The 26,572-nt window shown below is 27.8% G+C and overlaps 1 protein-coding gene and 1 pseudogene across 1 annotated transcript; one reads left to right on the top strand and one right to left on the bottom strand.

Moving 5' to 3' along the window:
* Positions 1 to 18,912: 18,912 nt before the first annotated feature.
* LOC120087820 (O-Glycosyl hydrolases family 17 protein) lies at positions 18,913 to 20,599 on the top strand. Its single transcript, XM_039044734.2, has 3 exons — positions 18,913 to 19,130; positions 19,222 to 20,301; positions 20,399 to 20,599. Exons 1-3 carry the CDS (start codon positions 19,058 to 19,060, stop codon positions 20,428 to 20,430), a joined length of 1,185 nt encoding a protein of 394 aa, XP_038900662.2. The 5' UTR covers positions 18,913 to 19,057; the 3' UTR covers positions 20,431 to 20,599.
* Positions 20,600 to 25,175: 4,576 nt separating this feature from the next.
* On the bottom strand, positions 25,176 to 25,798 carry LOC120089446 (putative esterase D14L pseudogene; annotated as a pseudogene).
* Between the last annotated feature and the right edge of the window lie 774 nt (positions 25,799 to 26,572).

The following is a 26,572-nucleotide window of genomic DNA, read 5'->3' as shown; positions in this document are numbered from 1 at the left end:
CCAAAAAATCTGGTTCGATCCGGTTTGAAGAAATTTTGAAACCGAATCAATTCGATTCGGTTTGATTCGGTTTCACTTTCGAAAACCAAATTTGAAATCGAACTGAACCGTTTTTAACTAATATATATATAAGAAGTAAAACCGAACCGCTTTTAATTTAAAGAACAAAACCGAACCGAACCGAACCATTTTTTAATTAAAAAAGAATATAACATGGATTTTTTTTAAAATGCCAAAACCGAATTTGAAACCGAATCGAACTGCATGGTTTGAACCAATAAATCGGTTCAGTTTGGTTTCACATTTTAAAAAATTTGGTTCGGTTCGGTCGATTCGTTTTGACCACCAAACCGAACCGAACTGAACCATTTCCAACCCTACCATGTGAAAAAGTATATGTTTACAAGAAAATGTATAAGGATATAAATACTGTATTAGCACCCTAAGAATAGAGCTTAACTAAATTAACCAAAACCTAAAGACTCTCCAAAGTATATGTTCATAGTCTCATTGTTGTTACTTGAAGACACGAGAAGGTTAAGATGCAACAACCATCGACATCTACATCCATCGAATAACGCTACACCTCAACTGGCACAGAAGAAACCCAAGTTTTAATGTAATTGATTTAGTTGGTTGGTTCGTTTGTAAATGCATTTTGGAGCATTGAGTAGATTTTGTGTCAAGACAGAAACATTAATGCTGATTGGACCACTAAAAGTTGTAGATATACTGATGTACTTGTATTTTTTGGCTTCGTACATATGTCAAAATGAGGCCACCAAGGGTGGCTCGCGTTATAAATATCTTCTATCTTGTTTAATCGTCTCTTTTTTCACTTGCAAATCATATTTTGAATTGTCTCAAGCTCCTCCTCTTTTTGTTCGAGTTCTCCGTTGTCCTCTTTAATTGCTCTTTAGTCCACACTTTTATAGTCTTTTCTATCTTGTCTAATCTTCTCTTTACACCTAATGGCAATCATATTTTGAATTGTCTCATGCTTATTCTTTTCTAGTTTTCATTCTCTGTTGCTCTCCTTGATTGCAAGTTCTTCTTCATGTTCTTGAAGCAATGCTCTTACCGATTCAACGCTACTTTAATTTTTGTTCTTTTAATTCCATTACATGCTCACAAGGGTCAATCTTCTTTTGAACCATATCAAACCAAAGCAATAAATTTAGAGGGGAATGTGTATAGTGTTTGGAAATTGTCTTGTTGGCTATTGAGGTTCTTTGAGAACTCTTCAATTGGCTTCTCCAGTCGCTCAATCTCGTCGTATTGTGTCTGAATCATCTCCCGAGTGGCGCGCACAGTTGATAATATGAACATAATGCCAGTTAAGCTATTCTCTTGCTGGCACTCCCCAATTTCTTCTCTTGAGAAGAAAGAGCAATAAACAATAAACGTTATTCTTTATTTTTAGTTTATTTTCTTTTTGTTTTATTTATCTTTTTCTTATTAGTTTATTTTTATTTTATTTTCTATTTTCTATTTATTATTTTTTTCTATTTTATTTATCTTTATTATTATTATTATCATTAGTTTGTTTTATTTTCTATTTTCTATTGTCCATTTTTATTTATTTTATTTTCTATTATTTTATTTTATCTTCTTCTTATTATTAGTTTATTTTTATTTATTTTCTATTTTCATATTTTTATTATTTTATTTGTTTTTATTTATCTTTTATTATTATTGTTAACTATGTTTGTTTTGTTTTCTACTTTCTATTTTTTTGTTGTTGTTTTATTTGTTTTATTTAACTTTTATTATTATTGTTGTTGGTTCATTTTTTTTATTATTTTGTATTTTTTATTTTGTTATTTTATTGTTTATTTATGGTTATTTTTTCCATTTTCTTCTCTATTTCACCCAATTTATACGTTTCTCAAGGATCTACGTTTTATTTTTTCTTAAGGATATTTAATTTGTTTTTATATTATATTCTATTTTTCTGGTTTTTATTAACCATTCACCATTGGATACCCAATCTCAATGCATTTGATTCTTAATTTTGGATCTTATTTAATATGAAATTTTTATTAAATGATTTTGAGTTTGAATTAATTTTAAACATTAAATTTAAGTGGATTGTAGTTTAAAATTTCTTTATAAAACATTCCAACAAAACTTTTACTTTGTTCTTTTTAAATTAAATATAGTATCTAATTTAGAATTATTCACTATGGTCTCATTCAATTTTTAATTTAAGTTTGAAATTCTTAATAGTATTTCAAATTGCTTGAATTGAAAACTTTAGACATGAACATTAAATAGGTTGTAATTTGGATTTGCAAAATAAAATTCAATTTTACTTGAGTTTAGAAATTTTTTAGTATGGTCTAATTTGGATTAAACCTAAAATTATTTTTGAATTTCAAACTTCATTATGTTTTGAATTTGTTAATAAACTTTATATTAGCTCTAATTTGATTTCCAAAATAAAATTTTATTTTAATTTAAATTTCAAAATTTAAATGAATTTCAAACATTTTCTTTAAATTGCACCCTCATAAAACTTAAATTTACATTCTATTTATGAAATGTGAATTAATATATATGAGATATCTCCACAAATCCTTTGATGGAGATAATATTACTCTGGAGGTAAATCTTTCATAAGAGAATCCAAATATAAATTGACAGATATTATCACTAACAAAATTCAACCATACTTTATTCTTGAAGTTATAATGAAATTCAGTGACACATCTTTTTAACTAAAAATTTTATAGAGTATTTTAAAACAAAATTGACTATAAGGTAATAATTCTATCTAGACAGAGGTATTTAAGTTGACCGTAATGGAACATCTCAACCTGAGAATTGTTCAACTAGTCAATTTTCATTAATCTTCGTTTTATTAACTTTCATTACAAATTTGGATGGCAAAAATAAAATGTTTCAAACAAATGTTCTAGGGTGCTAATACCTTCCTGCACTCAACGACCCCCGAACCTAATTCTAAAAAGATAGACTATTTTCCGTTTCTTTTAAAATTAGTGACCAATCTCGTCCCATAATGATTGGTGACGATTTCAAAATTTTCACCTCAAAAGAGATTTTTAGGGAAGAACGTTGGCCGCTTCACGTCGAAATAACGTTGTGAGATAATTAATTATATTTTTCCTAACATAATTGCTATACTTGATCATGGATGGTAGGATGAATTTTAAATTTTAGATTTCTTCGTGCAAGTCTGATAATTTAGCAATTTTTCTCTCATTTGGTGGTTTAAAATTTGTAGGTCGAAGTATTATCTTGAATCTTTATTTTGATTCCTATATTTTAATATCTTCGACTTTATTAAAGAAAGTCAAGAAATCCAATGTTTACCAAGACCTTCACAATCTACTTTTGATCGCCTCAAAGTGATAGGCATTTGACATTTTATTTTTGTTACATATACGAAAGGTTGAGTGACAATGAAGCCAAAAAAACCATCATCTTAATCAAACCTATAAATGATGGATACAATCAAGACCATGACAAAAATAAGAGCTTCTAAAATGTGAAAACTTCTTATTGTAAGTAAGAATATAAGTTGCATGTTTCTTCTAGCCCACATGAGCTTAAAAAATAAACGATCATAATTTTTTTTTAAAAAAAAAAAAAACTTTATGACTTGATCCCTTTCAAATAGAAAAAGAGGTATGTAGGTAGCTTCATTGGTTGATAATTGCAATGGATTTGAACTAATACTTACTATTAGGGTTTCTTACAAATTTGGCAAAATAAGTTTTAAAAAATTAGGTTCATAGTCCAAACGTATTACTTTTGCAAAATTAGCCAAAAAAAAAAAAAGAAAAACAAGTTCAACCCAGGGAATACACTCGATACACTTTATATCTTTGATACACTTGATACACTATTGATACATTTGTTGTTGTTATTATTATTATTATTTTAGAAAATGGGTATATGCTACTTATCTTTGTAAGAGTAATGTTAATTAAATATATATGTTTTGATGAATCTTTAGTGTCATTAAGTACTTGATTATGATTTTGAGGAGGGGAGCTTGTACTTTTAATTGTCATCTTTTGATGATAACAAAAGGGGGAAATTTTATTAAGGAAAATATATGTGTTCCTTAATGTCTGCTTGAATTCTTTCAATATTTTACGCACATTATGTTTTCAAAATATTTTTCTTAAATGGCCTATCATCATAAAAAATGGGAGATTGTTAGCTTTATGAGCTTCAATATTATTATTAGTTGTTTTGATGATAACAAACGTTTTTATTAATGATTTTAGTGTTTTAAAGTATCCATAGCATAGAATTTGGAGAGATGATTCCAACACATTTTGAATTGCTCAAATTGGACATCAAATGAAGAAAAAAGGATTAGATAGAAAATTCATGTGGCGATGACATGGCACACATAGACAAATCATGTGATAATATGGACGGAATATATAGTACACGCGTGGCAAATCAAATCAATTGGATAGCTCAAATTGTGACACATGGCGTTATTATGAATATTCCTTTTTAAATTGTTGAAAAAGAAATTAAAAGAATTGATTTTTAATCTTAAAAATAATTTAAATAAAATAAACTAAAAAGAAGAACGTCTTCCGAAGACTACTTTTTTTAAAAAAGAAAAAAAAAATGATAGAGCTTATTGTTATTTTTATTATCTTTTAAAGTATATTTTCCTCCTTTTACTATTTAATCTTCACCCTTCATTTCTTCAAGCTCACATCCAATTGCCATTTTTAATTCCTACTTTAATATTATTTTAGACCAAAATTCTCTTTAAATTCCAACCATCATCTCCTTCAAAATTAATCATTATTGAATTGCAAAATCTCTCATCTCCTAATTATTCTGAAATTCTCTCTTCAATTCTCCATTGTTGGCTATTATTCAAAGCTTCATCTTCTTAAATTTATTTTGAGAGAGATTATTTTAAAGTGCTTAGAGTTTGTGTAATCTACTCTTGTGAGAGTTTTTATTTTTGTAGGTTTTCAATTTCTTCATTTCAAGATTTGTATTAAGATATGGGTGCACCTTGGGTTGAGTTTAGTGGTTTAATCCTAAACCCAAAAAAGGATTTGTAGTGGTTTGGTCTTGAACCCGTTGAAAAAGATTGAAATAGGTTGGATCCTAAACTTGAAAAAGGATCGATAGTGGTTTGACTCTTGAACCCATGAAAAGATTAGTAAATCAGTTTTGGTTCTCACCTGTAAGAGAATTTTTGAAGTAAAATACTCGAGGAGTCTTTGGGAGTGGAGTAGGGATTTTGAACCACCCTAAAAATCATTTGTGTTATTTTCTCTCTTTTACTCTTTTACTCTTTTAATTTAGACAATTTACTTACTTTTGTTGCTAATTATTTCATTAGTTTAAATTATTTTAGATTGAATTGGTTTTTGTTGAATGGGAAAATTTGAACCAGTCACAAATTGCCATATCATTTCTCAAATTAATAATGAAATTAAAAATCATCAAATTTGAGACCAATTAAAAGTTAATATTAGGGGTGGAAACGGTTCGATTTGGTGGCCAAACCGACCGAACCAATTTTTCTAATATGTGGAACCTAATCGAACCGATTTATTGGTTCAAATTGGATCGAACCAAACTGCATATATGTGATTCGGTTCCGTTTTAAATTTGATTTTGATATTTTAAAAAAAATGTATGTTATATGTTTTAATTTTAAAAAATGGTTCATTTTAAATGTATGTTACATAAGCTAAAAACGATTTTGTTCGATTTTAGATTCGATTTTCGAAATTGAAACCGAACCGAATCAATTCGGTTTCAAAATTTATTCAAATCCGACTGAATCGCATTTTTTGGTTCGGTTCATATTATAGAAACGGTTCAATTTTTGCGGTTTGAATGGCCACCCCTAGTTAACATGTGCCTCAAATTGAAATTGAAGACATAAATTGGTAAATTTGGATGATGCCACCTGTTTTCATCATGACCATTGAATTAAATAAAAATAATTTGGTTCAATTTGATATTATAGTTTGGGCTAAAGTCCAAAATATGCTTAATTTGGTCCACATACAAAATTATGCCCAAGCCTACCAAACCCCCACCAAAGAACTCTATATAAATAGAGAAATTCTCTTCATTGGTAGAGGTCAGTAATTTTAGACTTCATATAGTCTAGAGAGAATTTTCCCAACAATCAGAAAATTCATTAACTCCTGAAGCTAAACACAGTTGAAAACTAACGTCGGTTGGATATACAAGCATTCTTCCAAAACTTCAACTCCAAGAACATTGCACACTTCGTTTCCTCAGATCAAGTATGTGCATTCAACGACGAGAGAATCAGAGGATTAAGTACTAGAGATCGAACCACATCCACATCAAATATATATCAAGACAAGTTCAACTCCACAAATCAAGTTTCCCCGAAAACCTCGTGCGAACAGCTTCGTATAAATTTCTAGGAAAAGTTATAATATTGCAAGCAATCCAATTCTCCTTGCCTTTAGTGTTGTCATTTGGTCCTACAATCAACTCCACTACCTTTAACTTTCATATTATATATTTACCATTTAAATTTAACAAAAAAAATACTAGATTTTTTAAAAACAATTATATTTAAATGATTTTAAACTATGTGCATTGCACGTTTCTTCTGAATAGTTATTAAAAATAAAAGGTAAAATGTGTAAGTAAATATTAAGATCGTTTTATTCCTTTTAAAGAAATTTTTGGCCGTGGACATTATGTTTAAAATGTTGATATTGACAAACGTGTCAAGGTCTCAATTTTACATAAATGACGATATCAATAGATCTTTATAGAAAAAAATTGTAAGAACAAACAAAAGATTTAAGTTTTTAATTTAGTTTCAACATTAATGACATTTTGTTTTTTAAAAAATAACGAAATGTAGTGATATAATAAAATTACCAATTCATTCCTTAGGTTGACGTGGAATGTATAGACTAGGTGTGTACATGGGTTGGGTTGGGTTGAGGGTGTTTTCTGGACCAACCCGAAAATTCGAGTTTGTTGGGTTGGCAACCCAAAGAACTCAAATAAAGTCTCTAACCCAGCCCTTAAAATTCGGGTTGGATTGAGTTGGATTGTCGGGTTATAATTTGTTTTTTTTCTTTTTAATTAAAAATATGTAAATTTATATATAAAACATGATTAATAACTAAAATCTCATAAAATTCAAATGCTAAATATCAATTATATCTAAGATATTTATACAAATTTCAAATAAAGACAAATATCATAACAATTTTAAAATAAAAATATTTAAAATTCACAAATTAATTAATATAAAATAATCAAATTTTAAACAAAGAAAAATATATATAGTATATTTTATTTATATATAAAATTTGGGTTGAGTTGATCAATTCAAAACTTTTTTAGCCTAACCCATGACCCAACCCAATTCAACAAAAATAGAAAAAATTTAACCCAATCCAATCCAATTCAAAAATAAAATTTACTCAACCCAACTCTTATATTTTGGATTGGATAGTCTGGATTGTTCGGATTGTCGGATTATTTGAACACCACAATAAAAAAGTTTAACTGTGTAGAAAGTATCTCTGTTAAGTACAAATTTCAATACCAAATACGCAAAGGTAAAGTGGAAGATTCTTTCTTAAAGGGTACCGCCCATTAATTCCACTCGCATGTCAAGTACTAGTTTTAGTCCATTTTTTTTCTTTATTTTTCTTTCCTACTTTTAATGGATTTTTTTATTTTCTAGATGCTTGAAAATTATCTGAATTTTACCGTCCATTAAACAAGGATGACGTATTTAGTTGTGCATGAGAATGTTATCTGAATTTTATGGGAATAAATTATATTTGTATTTAATTTATAAGATTAACTATGACAATTCTACAAAATTTTATATATAATTGATAAATAATAAATTCAATGCAAAATTTTAAGAAAAATAATTATTTAACAATCAAATAATAATACTAATTAAATTATTAATTACAAATATTTGTAAAATGAGTAATTTATAATGAACAATTATAAAGTATTAAAATTAAACCAAATTTACCTTTCAATAATTAATTTATTGAAAGAATAATTTAAAACAAAATAATTTCATAAGAAAATTAACAAATAGAAATGAAGTTTGATATTTCAACCAAATTCAACTTATTGTTATTTACAAAATAAAATGAATTTAGTACAATTCTATACTGTGGCTTTGACGTAGAAAGTAAAAATTTTGAAGATAATATTTGTATGTTTTCTAGTGATTTTTTATTTTAAATCAATTAACCGATCACATATTAAAACAATCCAAACAGATGGTATATTGCCCCATTCTTTTTATTAATACTAAAATTCCTTATTTTCATATTCATGTTTTTGGATCACAAAAAACCTTAGAATGAATTCAAAAAAATAAAAAAAAATAAAAAAAAAACTAGGTGATATTTTTGTACATGTTTAATAATTTTGTTTCTTTTACCTTATTGGAATCATATGGTTTTGAATTTTATTATTGGATTGTTATATTTATGCTCGTATCTTAAAAAGACAGGACATCTTTTCACCAATTATCATCTCTTCTTAATAGATTGTTTAAGAGAATCCTCCTTCACTAAATCGATTATTGTTTTTGGTATTTTGATGTATTGTCGTCTTTAAGAAGAGGATTCAGATTTGATGAAAAGATGCATCTCGTCTATCCAATATTAGATTTCATAAACTTCTATCTTAAAACCAATTGGTAACGAGATTAATAACTGATTATTTCCATAAAAATTATGAGGTCACATGTTCTTTCAAGTTGGTGTCTCAAATTTTGTTTTTCGATCAAATTTCTGTTTGGGCTTCATGGGTTTTGATATCATATCAGATAACATGATTCAAATACATCTCAAATCAATTGACAATGAAAAGAGTAGGCAATCTTATAAAGATTATGAGATTTTCTAAATTTTTTTCATTGTCGATCCTCATCACCCAAAAGACAATGATTAATAAAATTATAGATGTGTAATAATAATTTTTCCAAAAAATAATAATAATAAAAGGTTGAAGTAACATTTTGTTCGCTCTACTTTGAATTTTTTTTTCAATTTTAGCTCTGATTTTTATCGAAATTGATTAAGTAATAATAATAATTTTCATATAAATAAACACAATACGTGAATAGTTTTCAAAATTTATAGTAAAAAATGGCTATATAAAATAAAAAGTAATGAAAAATACACAATAAAATAATAATAGGAAATAAATTTAAGATTTTTTGAAAATATGAAAACTAACAATCGTGAGTTGACCTAGTGATAAAAAAAGAAAATATAATATCAATAAATGACTAAATGTCAAAATACTTGGACTAAAAATAATTTAACAAATAAATCACTCGAGAAAAATGGTAGTGTTTAGTAATCACTTAAAATAGCTCCTAAAATTTATTTTCAACCATTTTTATAAAAAAAAAACATAAATAAAAATGAATTTTTTAAAAGAAAATTATTTCAAATGGTAAAACCGTTAAAAATATTTACAAAATATAACAAAAGTTTAGAATTATCTATCTACTTATAGACATTGATAGTTTATCAATATCTATCATTGATAATTTTAAAATTTTACTATATTTAGTAAATAATTTAATTTAATTTTCTATATTTAAAAACAACACTTTTTAAAAAATATTTTTTTTCCTCCATTCAATTCAAATCAGGGTTAAGTGTGGTTGTTTTTTTTTTTTTTTAAAAAAAGATAAATAGCCGAAAAAAAAAAAAAAAAAAAAAAAAAAAAAAAAGATTATTTTGTTGTGGGGCCCATGGAAGCGGTGCCTTCCGTATGAGGGTGGTCTCCCACAGGCTAAGCGTTTTTGCCGTTTGATAGCGTACGTATAAAGCCTGCAAAATTACCCTTTTTTCATTATCATTGCTCAACTTCTCTTGTCTCCCACCTTTTCTTCATCCAACCTTTCTTTTCTTTTCATATACATACACTAACTAAATACTCACTTCTATCCATCTCCATAGATTCCCTTCCATCCACTCAATCAATTCTTTTAAAAACAAATTTCAAACTATAATATAAATTCACCTAATTCTAGTCCTCCTGTTTTCAATCGCTAAGTTGCACGAATCGAACTCATATATGTATGAGCTTTAGAATATCTATAACCCGTATGTGCATGATCAATTTAAGATTAAAAAGAAATCGATTAATTAAATTTGGCTATTCAATTGAATAATCATCGCAATGGAAACTTTGATCTTAATGCAAATGTTTAGGATGATATGGACATTGTCGAACTCAATAGGATGACATTCAGCTTAATTAGGTCATTAGTCATAATTTATAGTTAGGAAACTTGTTCGCCTTTCCAATAAGTTGGTAGTCCAAACACGTTGGTTAGGTTAGGTTAAGTGAGTCGACCGTGTGCTTGCATGCCAAATCATATTATTATGAGTTCCTATGATCAAGTCACATTAAATTGACCTCTCTTCATCTAAGCTATAGATTGTTTAGTTTGATTACATGTTTATCCTTACTTGTATGCATTCTCTCTATCCACACCAGATCGTCATTTGTCGTTTTAGTTAAGAAATTAACTTAGTGAAACAATTATCATGCTTCCATGTGGATTGACCTGATCGTGTTGCTAATACTACCCATTAATAGTAGTTTATTATCTGATATCTCACTTTGGAGATCTTTTTAGGATATTTATTAAAAGTTATTTGATGTTAATCCACGTAAATTAGAGAGAAGGTTTATGATTTGATTCAAGTCATAGAATCCAAACGTGTCTAATCTTTTTAATAATCTCAAATATGAGTATAAGATAAACATTAATAATATTTGGTTAATGTTTCTGACTTCAAAGTGGGGAAAGAAGTTTAAAATATGAGGAGGGTGAAAAGGGAATTTAGAAAAAAATAAAAAATAAAAAGTGAGAGATAGGGTTTGGTGTGGGATCAGAAATGTGCAGCCTTCACACTTCCCATGCCTTTCTGCGCCTCCCAATGCCATCTTTCTCAACATACTTACTTTTAGTCTTTTACCAATATACCCTTCCCCTACCTACTCAACATTTTCAAATATTAAATAAATAATGAAAAAAACCTCTTAATGCATGTCAACTCTATTCGAGAGTTCAAACCTAGAAGAAGTAATTAAAAATCTTTCGGTGATTATTGATGAGTATGGGACTAACATGTCACTATGGGAATTATAGGGATTTGAACCAAAGGTCTCGTAATTACTAATTACTAATACTCTATGCCAATTGAGTTATATTCGATTTGACTTGCTTCTTTCGAACTTGTTTAATAAAAATATATATAAAAAAATAAAAATAATTAAGAAATAAGAAATAAGTCAACATTCATAAAAAAAAAAATGGAAATAAGTCAACATATAAATAAGAAATATTGAAACATATGTTGATGGGTGTGTAGGTAGATAAATATTGTTACCTGCAAGTTCAGTTTTATATTTTAAATTTTTATCCATAGTTCATTTACTTGATAAAATTTGCCAATAAGAACTTAGTTCAACTGACATTTGCATATGTTGAAAATCAGGAGATTTGTGATTCAAATCCTCCACCCCAACTTGTAAAAATAAAATTACTTAATAAAATTTAGGATAATTATAATGAATAGTAAAATCGGTTGTTGTATTTATATATATATCATACAAATGAATAATTGTCAATATGACATACAATTTATATCGTCTATTGCAAACAATATTTTGTCTATCGTTGATGAACCATTTTTACGTTTTTCGTTGATGGATGCAACTATTACTTATCAACCATTTTTATGTCTATTATTGATAAATATTTTTTTATGTATATTATTAATAAATCATTAATATGTCTATTAACGACGAGTTTTAATTTTAATAGACTATTTTCATGTCTATTATCAACTACTTCAACAGTTTGGTAGACTGTTTTTAGCGACACGTTGTATTGGTAATTTATTATTATTATTATTATTTTGTTATCAATTGTTTGCTATTAATATTACATTGCCACTCTTTTACTATTTTTAATCTTTTGACGACCAAATGTGAATTTCAAAAAACCACTACAAGAAAGAAAAAAAAATGGTAAAATATTATTGTTATACCCTTTTTTTAATTATATATTGATATGGTGGTGATCGAATTAATAGAGAATAAGCATGTTAACTATTACATGTTAAATAAAGAAAAGGTTGGATGTAGTCAATATGCCATTTTCCTTATTGATGATTTATGTATGTAATATATATCAAATAGCAAATAAGCATATATACATATGGGTAATTTGGGACGCACCAATCTTTGTGCATCCCTTCTCACCACTCACATAAAAAATATTAATATATTTCAAAAAAAAAAAAAAAAAAGCAAAATTTGTCACATGTCAAGTTATGATTGAACAAGTTGTGGGATGCACAAAAATAGCTAGGTGTTGTCACGGATGTATGAGAATAAGATGTCTGAGAATCAAAGATGACTGTGTTTGGTTGTGCATGGAAATGCTATCGGAATTTTGTGAACAAAAATTGTGTTTGTGTTTAATTTATGAAATTAAGCATGAAAAACTTATTATAATTATGATAGATTGGTAATTTAAAGAATAAATAATATTCAATATATCAATAATAATTATAATTATAATATTCATTTTTTAATAATTTTATAATTAAAATTAACCAGTTAATGCATTTAATGAACGGCATACTTATTATAATCTAATATTTAATCATTGTTGTTATTAATTAAGCTCAACATTAGTAATTTTACTTTTAATTAAATAATATAAGAAAATATATTTAAATGGACAATATATTATATAAAAGATGAAGAAAATGAGATAAAAATATGATGTATTAATAAAGAATACTAAAAAGTATTTTGTAAATATGATATATTAATAATGAATGGAGTAATAAAAAATAATCGCAATAAATAATTAACTTCTTATAAATAATCAGTGATGATTATATGTTCATAATGAATGATCAAATTAAAATTAATCTCTATAAATTACTTGATAATTAAAAAAACAATAAAGTAATAAATTATTATTATTAAAAATGAAGTTTAATACTAACTAAATTTAACTAATCCTAGTTTACTAATTAATTATATTTAAGATATTATTAGTTAATAAATTAATAATTTATGTTAAAATAATTCCATTCATATAATAAATTTTTATTATGAAAATAAGTCGAGTAGATATTTTAATGTATCATTATTGATTTATTAAAATAAATATTTATATCATTTTTGTTAAATTAATATTAATTAATTTGTTAATTAGTTAACTATATTCAAAGTAAAATTATATGTAAAATTAAAAAAGAAAAAAAAGAAAAAAAAAAAGAAAAAGATAGAGAGTGGAAAAGAGAAAACTCACAGTTTTTGAAGGAATAGAAAACTCTTATACATTGGAAATGAGAATGTCTGGGAATAGCTTATATTAAACATGTGAATTAGATACCTATACCAATTTCTATGCAGAAAACCTGCCAACCAAACGACTCCTAAGTGTTAAATACATATTTTTATTTGATTGATAGCTAGTAAGCATATATCTAATAGGTAAAGGAACATGTAAATAATTATTGAAGTTGAAGATGAAGAGTTTTGGGAATTTTTGGAGTCCTTTGGACTTCTCATTTTTTGTTCTTGGTGTATTGAATGAATTAAAGAATAGCTACAGCCCTATTTCCTTTATACACACATTGCTCTAATATGGTTACAAAATAATAATAATATAAGGAATAAGAATATTACACTTGGCACTGTTTGATTGGTGGAGAGCAAACCAATTCTTAACAGAATGGTGGTGATACCTCCTTCTTCTTCCACCTTTGCTTTCCCTTTTCCATTTCCATTTTCTGCTCTAACATCCTCCTCAAACTGGAGGGTACTTCAAGTACTCCCAGTTTGGCTCGTAATGTATAGAAGTGTGAGTTGTTGAGTGGTTTTGTGAGGCAGTCAGCTAGTTAGTCGGCTGATGACACATAACGAATGTTGATGTTACCTTTTAGAACATGGTCCCTGATAAAGTGAAGATCAATTTCGACATGCTTAGTTCTAGAGTGAAACACCGGATTTGCAACTAAGGCTCTTGCTCCTAGATTATCACACCATATGGTCGGTCGAGTGTTTGACTGTAATCCCATCTCACTTAGTAGTTGTTGAAGCCAGAGGACTTCGGATGTGGCAGGGGCAAGTGCCCTATATTCAGATTCTGTACTCGATCTTGCGGCCACCACTTGCTTCCTCCAGGACCATGAGACGATGTTATTTCCTACAAAGGTACAGTAGGCAACCACTGATTTCCTGTCATCAAGATTGGATGCCCAGTCAGCATCCGAATAGGCAGATATATGTAGATTCAGGCTTGGTTGAAAGTAGATTCCATAGTGTTTTGTGCCACTGATGTATCTAAGTACTATTTTAGCTGCCTACCAATGGATATTAGTTGGAGTTTGAAGAAACTGACTTAGTTGGTTGACAGCATAGGTGATGTTCGGCCGTGTATGCGTTAAGTACTGAAGGGCTCCGATGGTGCTACGATATATATACGGTTTAGAGAGAGACTGTCCATCAGTTTTTGACAAATTTCTGCCTTGGACAGTTGGCGAGAGCATCGGTTTCACATCAGTCATATGAAGTTTCCATTTTCTGCTCTAACAATTGATAAATAACAAATATAAATATTAGTATTATACATCCTTTATAGTTATTGTATGATATATCAACGATATACCTAATAACAAATAAGTATGAAAACAATTACTAATAGAAAACAAAAATTAAACACCACAAGTTTATCTTTTCTAATTTTTTGATATGATAAATCAATGGTAAACATCATAACACCTGAGCATCAAACAATCATAGATAGAAAATAATTAAAAATGGTAATTTTTAATTTGATTAATATGATATACTAGTGATAAACCTAATAAAAAATAACCATAAAATAATTAAAAAGAAATAGGGAAAACAAAAGTTAAATATGGTATTTCTATTTTTTTTTAATAATATTTATTGGAAAGAAAATGAATATGTAATAAATCACAAAATAGTAAATGAAGTAAAATAATATGATTGTTATATACCATATTTATATTTTATTCTATTGATATGATATACCAGTAACAAATATAATTAATAGCAAACAAGCATATATAATCAATGATAGACCTCAATGAGTGATAGACCTCTGTCACTAATATGTCTATCTTAGCGAAAATACTTTAAATCTATATTTGAATAGATATAACCCTAGGATCATTCATGCTAAATTGTCAAGAATAACATACCAGATTCCATTGCAAAATTGACGGCAATTATAAGACAAGTATTGTATTCCTCAACCAAAACTTCGAATGCTTGATCTTTCTCTAAATGAGATTCAAGAAAGACTGAGTGCTTATCATTTTGGTATATTGGAGATCATAGTCCTAAGATCTCTTTATATACAAGTTTAATTAGGGCTTCCTTTAAACCCTAATTAACTAGGAAACTCCTAATTAACTAGAAATGAGCTTCCACCCATTACGTCCATATTCAATTGGTAATTTAGGGTCTTAATTAATTAGATCACATAATATGACTTAATCTAATTAATCTAATTAATTAACCAATGTGATAAAATCAATCTACATACAAAATCCATATTTTAATTAAATATATTATTATTTAAATATGTCTAACAGTCTATCTTTAAAAAAAATCTTAGTTAGTGATAGGTTTCCGTAGCAAATAGTTTTGGAATGTACTAAATTTGCTATTATTTTGGAATAGATTGTCATAAATACAATTGTGGTTAAAAGTTAAGCTTGTAAGTTTTCAACTTTTTGAGGTTAAATCGAGAACTTCACGGCCCTGTTTGATAGCACCGGATGGCTTTTAGTTTAGGATTTTTTAAAACTTTGTTTCTTTTCTTTACCATAGCTTTTATCTTTCATAATTAAACTTCTGAATGCTTAGGTAAATTCCCCCCAAAAAAAAAAAAACAAAAATTATAAAAAACAAAAAACGATATATATATAGAGAGAGAGTAGATAACCAAAGAAACAAATCAAAATATGAAAATAGTGTAAATAAACTTAATTTTTCAAAATCAAAAATAGAAAATCAAATAAAGTTAATATTTAAAATAAAAAATAAAAGCCACCACTTTTATTTGGACTAAATTATACAAAATGTGCATAAACTTTCTACAATCAAAAATACCTTTAAACTTTCAAAAGTTTAAAAAATATCATTAACCTTCTAAAAAGTCAACACCTTACCATAAGTTTTGGTTAGAAACGGTTAATGTTTTATGTAAAAAATGTCTCTCAACTTTCAAAAATTTTAAAAATACTCTTAAACTTAACAAAATTTTAAAAACATCCTTACTGTCAGTATATGAAAATAAATCGTTTATTCCCTTTTACTTTCTTTATTTTTCATCTTTTTTCTCCCCTCTCTTCTTCAATACTATCTTACTCTTGTTAACTATTTGACATTTATGCATCAAAGGATCTTAGGATTTAAAGGTTTTAACAAGGTTGTACGTAGTAGTTGAATGTGCGTTATGTATTTGCTATTTATCGTTTTTGTAGATCTTATGGATATATCTTATTTTGAAATTTTGTGAGATTTTATCATTTAACTTAAAGTTTTGGTTTTTATTTTGATTGCATGTAAGAATTATGGACAAATAGTTGAAAAATGAGAATATCTATATGGAAAAAAAAATGAGGATATGTATATAATTTGTTTTAAAATTAGTTCTTTTCAAACTCAAGAAAACATCAAACAAATTGATTACTATACCAAAGTTAGGAGTGTCAAAATGAGTATAACTTAATTGTTAGCGACCAACATGTCCGTGGTTCAAATTTTCCTCCCTTTATTAAACTAAAAATAACGGTAAAAGAATTTTTAAACCTTTTTTTTCATGAAATTTTAAAGTAATTTTTGCAATGAAGTATTAACGGTTTATGTTCATATATTAAGGGTATTTTTTAACTTTTATTTATGTTTTAGATTATTATTTTTTTAATATTTTAGAAAGTTTATGTATATTTTTTAAACAAAACACAAGGTTTCTATTAAAAACTAATGACAATGTTATTTTCCAACTTTTTTTTTTTGAAGTTCAAGAATATTTTTAAATATTTTGAAATTTTAGAAACATTTTTTATACCAAATAAAAAATTTAAGGGTTTTTTTTTTGTTTTGTTAATTTAGCCTTTTATTTTTGAAGACTTCTAGGTTGGCTATCCTTTTGGCTCCTTGATTGTGTGAGTTCAACTATTTTCCCCTTTTTAGTTCAACTAAGTATTCTTCACATATCTTTTGGAAAAGATAATTTTTCTTTTAGTGAAATACTTATTATATTTTATTTTTGGAAAAAAAAAAAAAACTAGTTACATTATTTCTTCAGAAACTCTGTTGAATAATTTTATTTATTTTTAGAATTTCTCAAAACATTTTTATCTTATTAGACAAATTATAAAAAAAAAAAAAAAAAAAAACACTCCTTTATTGGGTAAATTTCCCTCTAAGTTTTGAATTTCCGAGATAGGAAGAATAAAATTCAATCCTTTAAAAGAAAGTATAGTTTGTACGGATAAAATTTTAGGTTTTAATTTTTTTTTTTTTTTTTTTCATTGTAAGAAACTTAGCCAGAAATAAAGGAATTTCTATCATCATCAGCAAACTAAGAGATCCACAAAAGAAAATCCCATAGCTTATAAGCATAACATGATAGTCTCGACAACCATTTTGAAAAATTTTCAAATTTTTGTCCTCAATACCATTATCATTACAAATAATGTTAATATTGCCATAAGAGAATTAGTTGTTATATTTACGGTTTTTGTTATAGATATCATTATCGATTGATCCTAAATGGTAACGGTAAGAAGACAATGATACCAAATTAATAGCATCAATCGTAACCATTCTCAAAATACTTAAGTGAACGTGATCGAAAGCAATCTAATTATGTTCGCGAATGAAGCTCATTACAATTGATATGTTAATGGAAAATCATTACAATTACACTAATATTTTATTACAAATTAGTAAACATGGCCTAAAGGGCGAACAACCATTAAGTAATCATGTTTAGTAAAGAGAAGAGAATCAATAGAAACAAATGATCTCAAACTTGCCTCTATCACCTTCATTTCCAAACAAGAGAATGGAGTAATTCCCAGTTGAATTTACAATATATACCAGCAATTAAGGCAACATTTACCGAACCATAATGAAAATTGGTGTTAATGGAATTCTATTGATGAATCGCAAATGTAAATGTAATTTGATTGTTTTTTTTATCACGTTTACTTAGAATTACGAATTTTGTTATATTTATTATTATCGTTACCGTTATCTCTGAGGGTCAAATGATAATGATAATAATAAAAGTGTCAAAATTCATACTTTTCCCTCTGAAAAAGTAACAATAATGATAATGGTAGCGATATGATGTAACTTCCAAATACAATTGGCTTGAGCATGCTCCACTTGTCAATCAACTTGCGTTTTTTTATTACAGATTTGAAAATGTGTCTCATATGTTAGCATAGATATAAAATACAAGTAAAACACAAAAAGTAATCAAACGACGCTCGCTTTTCACATTATTATTGATTTATTATCTTTTCACTAAGGTAAACATCATCTAAAGATAAACATACATATAAGATTATTTTTCTTTGAATTTCTTATTTTTATAAATATTCCCATTTAAGGAAGAAGGAAAACAGCATTATTCATCATTACAACAATTCATTATATTAATTTATGCATTGAAAAGTAAAGCTCTCAATACTTCACAAATTAGGATTCCAAGGAGCAGCTTAGTCAGTCTAAGACTCAAAACAAACTCCATTCCCAAGCAACGGATATATTTTGCCATTTCTTGTAAATTGGAAGCGACGACTGGTTTTTCCATTAAGCTTCCTCTTACTCTCACTATATAAAACCTTTCCCATCGCCTGCAATGGAGGACATGGGCAGGACAGCTTAAACAACCTCTCCATAGTTCCCCAAATTTCCTTTCTCTCTTTCCTTTTTTCATTTTGCAGAGAAGAAAATGTTGAAGATGAAGTTTCTCTTTCCCTTCTTCTTCTTCTTCTTCTTCTTCACTTTCCTTCTGGGTCTTACTAGTAAGCTTCTCTCTCTCTCTCTCTCTCTACATGTTTTTCCTTCACTTCTTGGGTTTCCTTTTTTTGTGGTTTTATTGTTCTGCCATGGCAGCTGCAGGTCAAGAATCTATTCAATTTGTGAAGTTAGATGAGATAATTTCTTCAGGGGTTTTTCCAGCAATTTCTGGTTCTGATCTCCCTGTTGCTGTTTCTGTTACTGATGCTGAGCTTCCAGAAGTTTCAAGCAGTGTTTTAATGGCGGAAAGTTGGCTTAGAACCTTCGTTCTGGCTCACTACCCTTCCACTAAAATCACTACCATTGTTGTGGGAAACAGTTCTTTATGCAGCACCAAGAATCAGGATACTAACACTTTACAATTTGTGTTGCTTTCTCTGAAGAATTTGTTTTACTCTCTCACAAGATGGGGTTTGGAGAATCAAATCAAAGTTTCTACTCTCTTCCCAAAAGATTGCTTCCACTCTCAAGAGGAATCCATTCAGAATATGGTTAAACTTGTGATTGAGTTCATCCAAAGTACAAACTCCACATTGACTCTCAAACTAACTGAAAATGTAATTTCTCTACATGAAACAGAGAATTTCATCTCCACCCATATGAACAAATTTGGATTTCTAAAGCTACACAAAGTGAATTTAATAACCAGTGTCACAAATCAGAGAAACCCCATTAGCAGAAAGCTGTCTTCATTCATGGAACTCAACGAATACGAACCTTTCTTTACATCAGAGCCACCACTGCCGTCAGACCTCGCCACACCCCCACTTCCACCAGAGTCCCAAATCGCATCTCCGCCGCATTGGAGTTTCGCCGCCGCCCCAGAATCGCCTCCGTTCGTGGTACCAGCAAGCCCACCGATGGGATTTTCCCTGCCTCCATGTAATCCAGACCAAAACGCCGGTGCGCCATTTCCACAAACAGGTAGCGTGCAAAAGCAGTGGTGCGTGGCGAAACCGAGTGTTCCGACGGAGATACTGCAGCAGGCGATGGACTACGCTTGTGGGGACGGCGGCGCCGACTGCCGGGAGATATCGGCGGAGGGTAGCTGCTTTCATCCAGATACTTTGGTGGCACATGCGTCGTACGCCTTCAATAGTTACTGGCAGAAGAACAAGAGAAATGGAGGAACTTGCAGCTTTGGGGGAACTGCCATGATTATAAGTTCAGATCCAAGTAAGAATCTATGTGATATTTATGATTTTTCTTTGGTGTGTCAATTGAATTGATGAAGGATTTTGATGAAGTGGTTTTTGTTGTGTTGTTTTTGCAGGTTTTCATCACTGCCGGTTTGTTCTAAGCTAAATTTTTTCTCTTCATCTTTAGGGATAATGGCGTTTTAGTTTGTTTTTGTTCTGTCCATTTTGTTTCTTTGAATAATACTTTATAGATTGAACTTTGAATGGACTTTAAGACACTGGCCTTGTGGTTATGTTTTTTTTTTTTTTTTTTTAAAAGTTAAATTTTATTAAAAGATAGGTGTTTGTTTTACCATTTACCATATCTAGTATTTTTTTTTATGAAAAAAAAAACTTCTCCATTCTTGCATTTTCGGTTTGGTTTTTAGGTTTCAAAGTGTTACATTGTTTTGGGTTTAGTTTCAATTAAGTGTCTAAATTTAATAATTTTAGGTGAGATTTGAATTTTATTTCAATTTGGTTAATATATTTTAAGATTTACACTTTTAATTTTGTATGTCATGACTCAAAAAGTTTTCCCATCTCTTTTAATCTTAGTTCCTATTAATTTTGAATTACATGATCGATATCTCATTGTTTGGCTTGTATGTTATATTGTTTTTTTTAGTTTGGAGTTGTGGAAAGGAAGTTTGAATTTAATTTGTGGGTATGTTTATCTTATGCTATATATCATAATTGGCATATATCAAGTACCACATAGATAGAAGAAACCAAAGGCCGATTTGGTATATCTATATAGATTGAAATTGCATCAAGTTCCCTCTCTATGCTCTTTATATATATATATATATAATTGGTATAGTATCTAGATCACTAGCTAGCTCAGTAATAAATTTATCTTCTAGACTTAAGTTAAAGTCTCACTCATTACATTTATTTTTACTAAATTATATAAAGTCTCCCGTCAACAAAATTTCTAGATCCGTCACCGGTAGAAATTATATATCAAGTACTATATAGATTGAAATTGTATTATCAAGTACAAGATGGGGGTTTAATGAGATTTTTTGAGTGGTTTAACAATTATATATATGTATAGAGGTTTCATGAGATCTTTTAATTCAACAATTACAGGGTGGGGGATTAAGGGTCCGCTTAAATTGACTTGAGAAAAAAAAGTTTTCTTTAAACTAATATTTTTATTTGAACTTTTTTTATAAAATTTGTTTAAAATACGTTTCAAAACCTATTTTGAGTGGTTGTTAAATATTTTTTTTTTTACTTGAAAATATATTTCAAGCACACCATAAACCTCAAGTCTAAAGGGACGAATATCATGTCAATACCACTAAGTCAAAACTCATTTTGGCAAGGATTTAATGGTTATAATTTAAAAATTAGATAGAAGTATAAAATGATTAAATTTTACTATTTTATATAAATAATTTTCCTTATTTATCTCATTTTTAAAAATCCTCCCAAAAAAAAAAAAAAGAAAACAAAAAGGCTTCGTATAAAGAAAAAAGAAAAAAATGTGAGAAGAAACAAAAAAAATATTACGAAAGGGTATGTTGATAAAATAAAAATTACTGAAAGATGTAATGACAAAAAATAATATAAAATTAAATGAAGATAAAAGAAAAAAAAAACATGAAAGATACCTAACGAAACATGGTGAAGTAAGAGAGGTGACAGTGAGGGCAACATAGGCATTCTAAAAAAATGAAGGGTAAAATGGTGAATACACGATGCCAAATAAATAATGAAAAATGACAAATTCAAGCCCATCTAAAATCTACTTATATGTATTGATTTATTCTTTAGTTAGTTTGGTTTTGATTGTCTCGACTTTTATAACTACTTCTTAAGAAACACTTATAATCCACGTGAAATCTCCTAACTTTAATTAAAAATTTCGAAATATATAAAGATTTTTAGTATTTTATAAATATTACACAGTAGTTATAATTACTATATTATTTTAAAAATCAGTAATGTACCAATTTTATTTTAGTGTTTTCATAGGGTCATTTTTTTTTATTTCATTAAAAGAATTATATCTAATACAATTAAAAAATTTTGTTAGAAAATTTTAAAATCAATAAGCTGATATTTTAGTTATTTTAGTATTGTATTATACAGGTATATTTGAAATCATATAGTTTTAGGCTCCGACCCCGATTAGGATTGTTTAGTTTTTAAAATAATTGCTGACAACTGTGCTTTTAGAAAGTTAAAAGAAGTAAAATAATGTTTGGTAAATTCAAGCTCAAGTAAGTTAAAAGCGTTCGGTAAATAAATACAAAAACATCTTATTTTAAATATAAGAACTAAAATAGACTTATAATCATTTTTTTTTTTTGTAATTTAAAATTCTAAATAAATGTTTAGTATGATAAATTTGTTTGTTATAGATTAATTTTTAAATATTAAGAAAAATAGCTTTATTTTTTAATAAATGAAGGGAAATTATTTCAAATGGTACTGCTGAAAATATTTACAAGATATAACAAAATTTTAGGACTACCAATTATAAACGTTTGATAGACACTTATTCGTATTGATAATTCTAAAATTTTGCTATATTTTGTAAATATTTTGGTTCACTTTTTTTATATTTAAAAACAACCCATAAATGAATATGGTATACTTTTAAAAAAATGATGCATTTAACTCATGAAACATAAAATATAGATTTGATTAGGTGAGAGATAGATAAATATATAAAAACAAATCTTCTTTTTAAAGTATAAAATTGAGAACTGAATGTTGATAAAAAAATTCTACCTGATTTTAGAAGTATCTAAAAGCTAAAACGATACTGCATGATTTTAATAGATTAAATGGCTTTTTGACATAACTAAGACAATGACAAACGTAGCCTTAAGTCATAGAAAACAAAAATTTTGTTTAAAGTTGATTTATATCATAAATATATATTATTTTCTTTATTTTCATAAAAAGATATTATGTTTTAGGTTAAAAATAGTAAAATACATTTTTCATTTTAGTCGTTGAACCAGGAAATATGTGAACTTTTTTCCACCAGAAATTATATGAAACATCACCTTATAATTTATATTGTAACTTTGGGGGAAAAAGTTTATCCGTATTCTAATTATTTTTTTAATGAATATTATTTTTTATTTTCTAAAAACCAGTTTTAATTGTACTTTAAAACTTTTCAAAAATATTTCAAAACTTTTTCTCAAAATGAAGTATTATCAATTGAATTAAAATATTTGATAATCACAATACATTCTAATCGATGCGAATAATTTTCTAAAAAAAACAGAATAATTTATTTTTTTACGATTATATTTTAATTATGAAATTGAGGAAAGAATGTCATTTATGCAATGTGGGGCTTTCTTCTATTAACTTTGATATAAACATATAGCCAGAGAAAAATAGGTAAGAAATTATTGTTAAAATTATATAGCAAACTAATAAATTATGGGAATACTACATTTTTTTATAAACCACATAAATAAATACCGAGTTTCTAAAATTTTAATACCAAATCATGGCTTTAACGTATTATGTATTGATCATATATATATATCTTATGGATGGAATGAATCTTCTAATTATGTGGATATTTATGTATAGTTGTAGTTATTATTATTTTTTTTTTTCATTTCAAAGATCTTGTTAGTTTTGTAGGTTAAAAATCATGCAATCTCAAAAGTTTAATATTTTTAATATTTATGATAATATCTATTGTCTATAAAAAAAACCATATTATTATTATTAACTGAATCTCTTATTAAGGCAAAAAAAAAAAAAAAAATATTTGCTATTTAATTTTTCATGAAAATATTTTTTTATTTTGATTTTATTAATTAATACCTCCGTCTTAAATCAAGTAACACAACATGAATAGAATTATAAAGTTAGTTGATTTTATTAATTTAAGGAAAGTTAAAAATAGTTTTAACGCACTTGTAATTTTAGTAATAAATTTGTGCTATTGAGAACAAATACAAGAAAAATTATATTAGAGAATAAAAGTAAAAAATGAATCAATAAATGTGATTTTAGAAATTTAAATTAGAAAGATCACATTTTAATTCTCTCCATCTTCATTAATTTTCTCAAATCTTCCCTTCATATCTCCCTCAATCTTCTTCATTTATGCATTTTTCTCACTCACCTCAACCAACTTTATGCTGATTCAATTCAATGATTATGTCTTCACTCATTTAGAGAAAAAAACTCATATGAAAGATGAGAGGATAATGATTATAGCACTTAAATGAAATAAGATTTTGGAAAATGGAGAAGATGAATGATTGTGCTATTAAAATTAAGAAAATTTTAAACGAATAAAATCTTCCTATTTTTCTTACTCCCCCGTCATTATCTCTTTCTCCTCACTTTTTCTCAAATTTTCTCCCTATATCTCCTTCTTCCATGTTGTCTCCATTCTCTCTTCAACGGTTGAAAATTGAGAACGTGAAGGATTCCTTATAAAATAAGTATTGTATTGAAAATATTTTTTCTAAAGATGTTGCTACCGGTAATTAGAAATATTTTTCTCTTCCCATTGTCTCTCCATTCTCTCGTCAATGGTTGATTCAATACATTTCTTGATTTGGCAAAAAAAAAACAATGTATATAACAAAAATAAGCACTTATAGTGTTTTATTGAGAATACTTTTTTTTTTCCGGGAGATGTTGTTAGTGAAAGCGTCCGTGATTAAAATTATTTCTTACCTATTGTCTCTTCAATGGTTGAATTCAATACCTCAAGAAGGGTTTCGAGAAGCACTTACACATTGATGATGACTACCTTTGTATTTGGAGAAGAGATGGATTGCTCCTAAAATCTTTAATCCCCTCCACATTGTCGAAATCGTACGAAAATGAGCTTAATTTTCAAAAAACAAAAAACAAAAAACAAAATAATTATCAAACGAGGTCTATTGGCAGAAGAAGGAAATGACATGGAGTAGAGTATCCCAGACATCCATTCCTAACAAATCATGGATGAAAGAAAATAAAAACATAATATATACAACACAACGAAACTAGGCTGCAATGTCATACTTAATATGCTTAAGAACCACTGGAATCACAATATCAGGGGAGCTAAGTTGAGGCAAGTGCCCATCCGACTCCATGACCTCGACGATTGAGTAGCCACCGAGGTTGCGGTGGAGGTACTCTGAAACGACCACCGGGACCGCCATGTCCTTCATGCTTTGAATGATATGGCAGGGAACTGTAACGAAGCTGAGTATGCTTCTCATGTCACTTTGGAAGATGGTTTGTGCCACACTCAACGCTATGTCCGGCCGCATGTTGAACAGTGTTCGACTAAACTCTTGAACTGCTACGGACTCCATGTCGCCACCGACGGCTAGCGGGGCGAAGCCTGAGCACCAAGCCTTGTAGTTCGACTGCATTGCTTGGAATAATTGCTCTAGATCTTCTTGCTCAAAACCTCCAAAGTAGTTTTCGTCATTCAAGTACCTGAACAATAATACATGTATTTTTATTAAGAAAACATTTTCTTTTACTAAAACTCTTTAAGGTGAACTTGTTGAAGGCAAGACTGTTCGTGGGTTGGGTTAGGTTGAGTTCAAAAACTTTTTAGACTCCACTCATTTGTTTGGATGGTAAATTTCTTCCATCCAAATAACCAATATTTGGATTGGATTGGTTCAGATTACTCGAATCATTTATTGAAAATTTTGTTCTAAATAGAATAAAATGTAAATATGTAAAAATCTGATTTAATTATTTTCATATATTGAATTAAGATTAACAACTCAATTTTAATTTATATAATAGAAATTTTCTTTTGAAGGTGCTAAAAATTATTTTAAAGAGTTGTTGGTGATTAAATTATTCAAAAAATAATGAAATTAAATAAAACCAAAATCAATATATGCATAAACAATTGTATTATAAGTAAAATAAAATTTAAAGTTAATAATAAGTTCGGGTTAGTTTAGGTTATATTAGGTACACCCATGAATCAAACCAACGAATAAAATTTTAATTTTTTTCGAATTATCAGATTTTTTGAACATCCCTAGTTGTTATGCACAAGTATATCAAACTTGTAAACCAAGACTCAATCGACCTCGTTGAATTAATACAAACTAACCACCAATATGGTAAAACCTCAATAGAGATTTACATTAGCATAATACAAACTAACCATCAATAAGAAAAAATAACCATTTCACCCTATTACATTTTTGGGGGAAAAATCCATTTTTCATTGCCAAATAAATAAATTTTCCCCCTCTTAGCAAGCCCCAAAACTTTGGTCTTATAGGGGACCCATTGAAATT

This window comes from Benincasa hispida, chromosome 10, assembly GCF_027475165.1.
Source record: "Benincasa hispida cultivar pf3 chromosome 10, pf3_genome.v1.1, whole genome shotgun sequence".
Classification (NCBI taxonomy): domain Eukaryota; kingdom Viridiplantae; phylum Streptophyta; class Magnoliopsida; order Cucurbitales; family Cucurbitaceae; genus Benincasa; species Benincasa hispida.
This window is presented reverse-complemented; position numbering and strand designations above follow the sequence as displayed.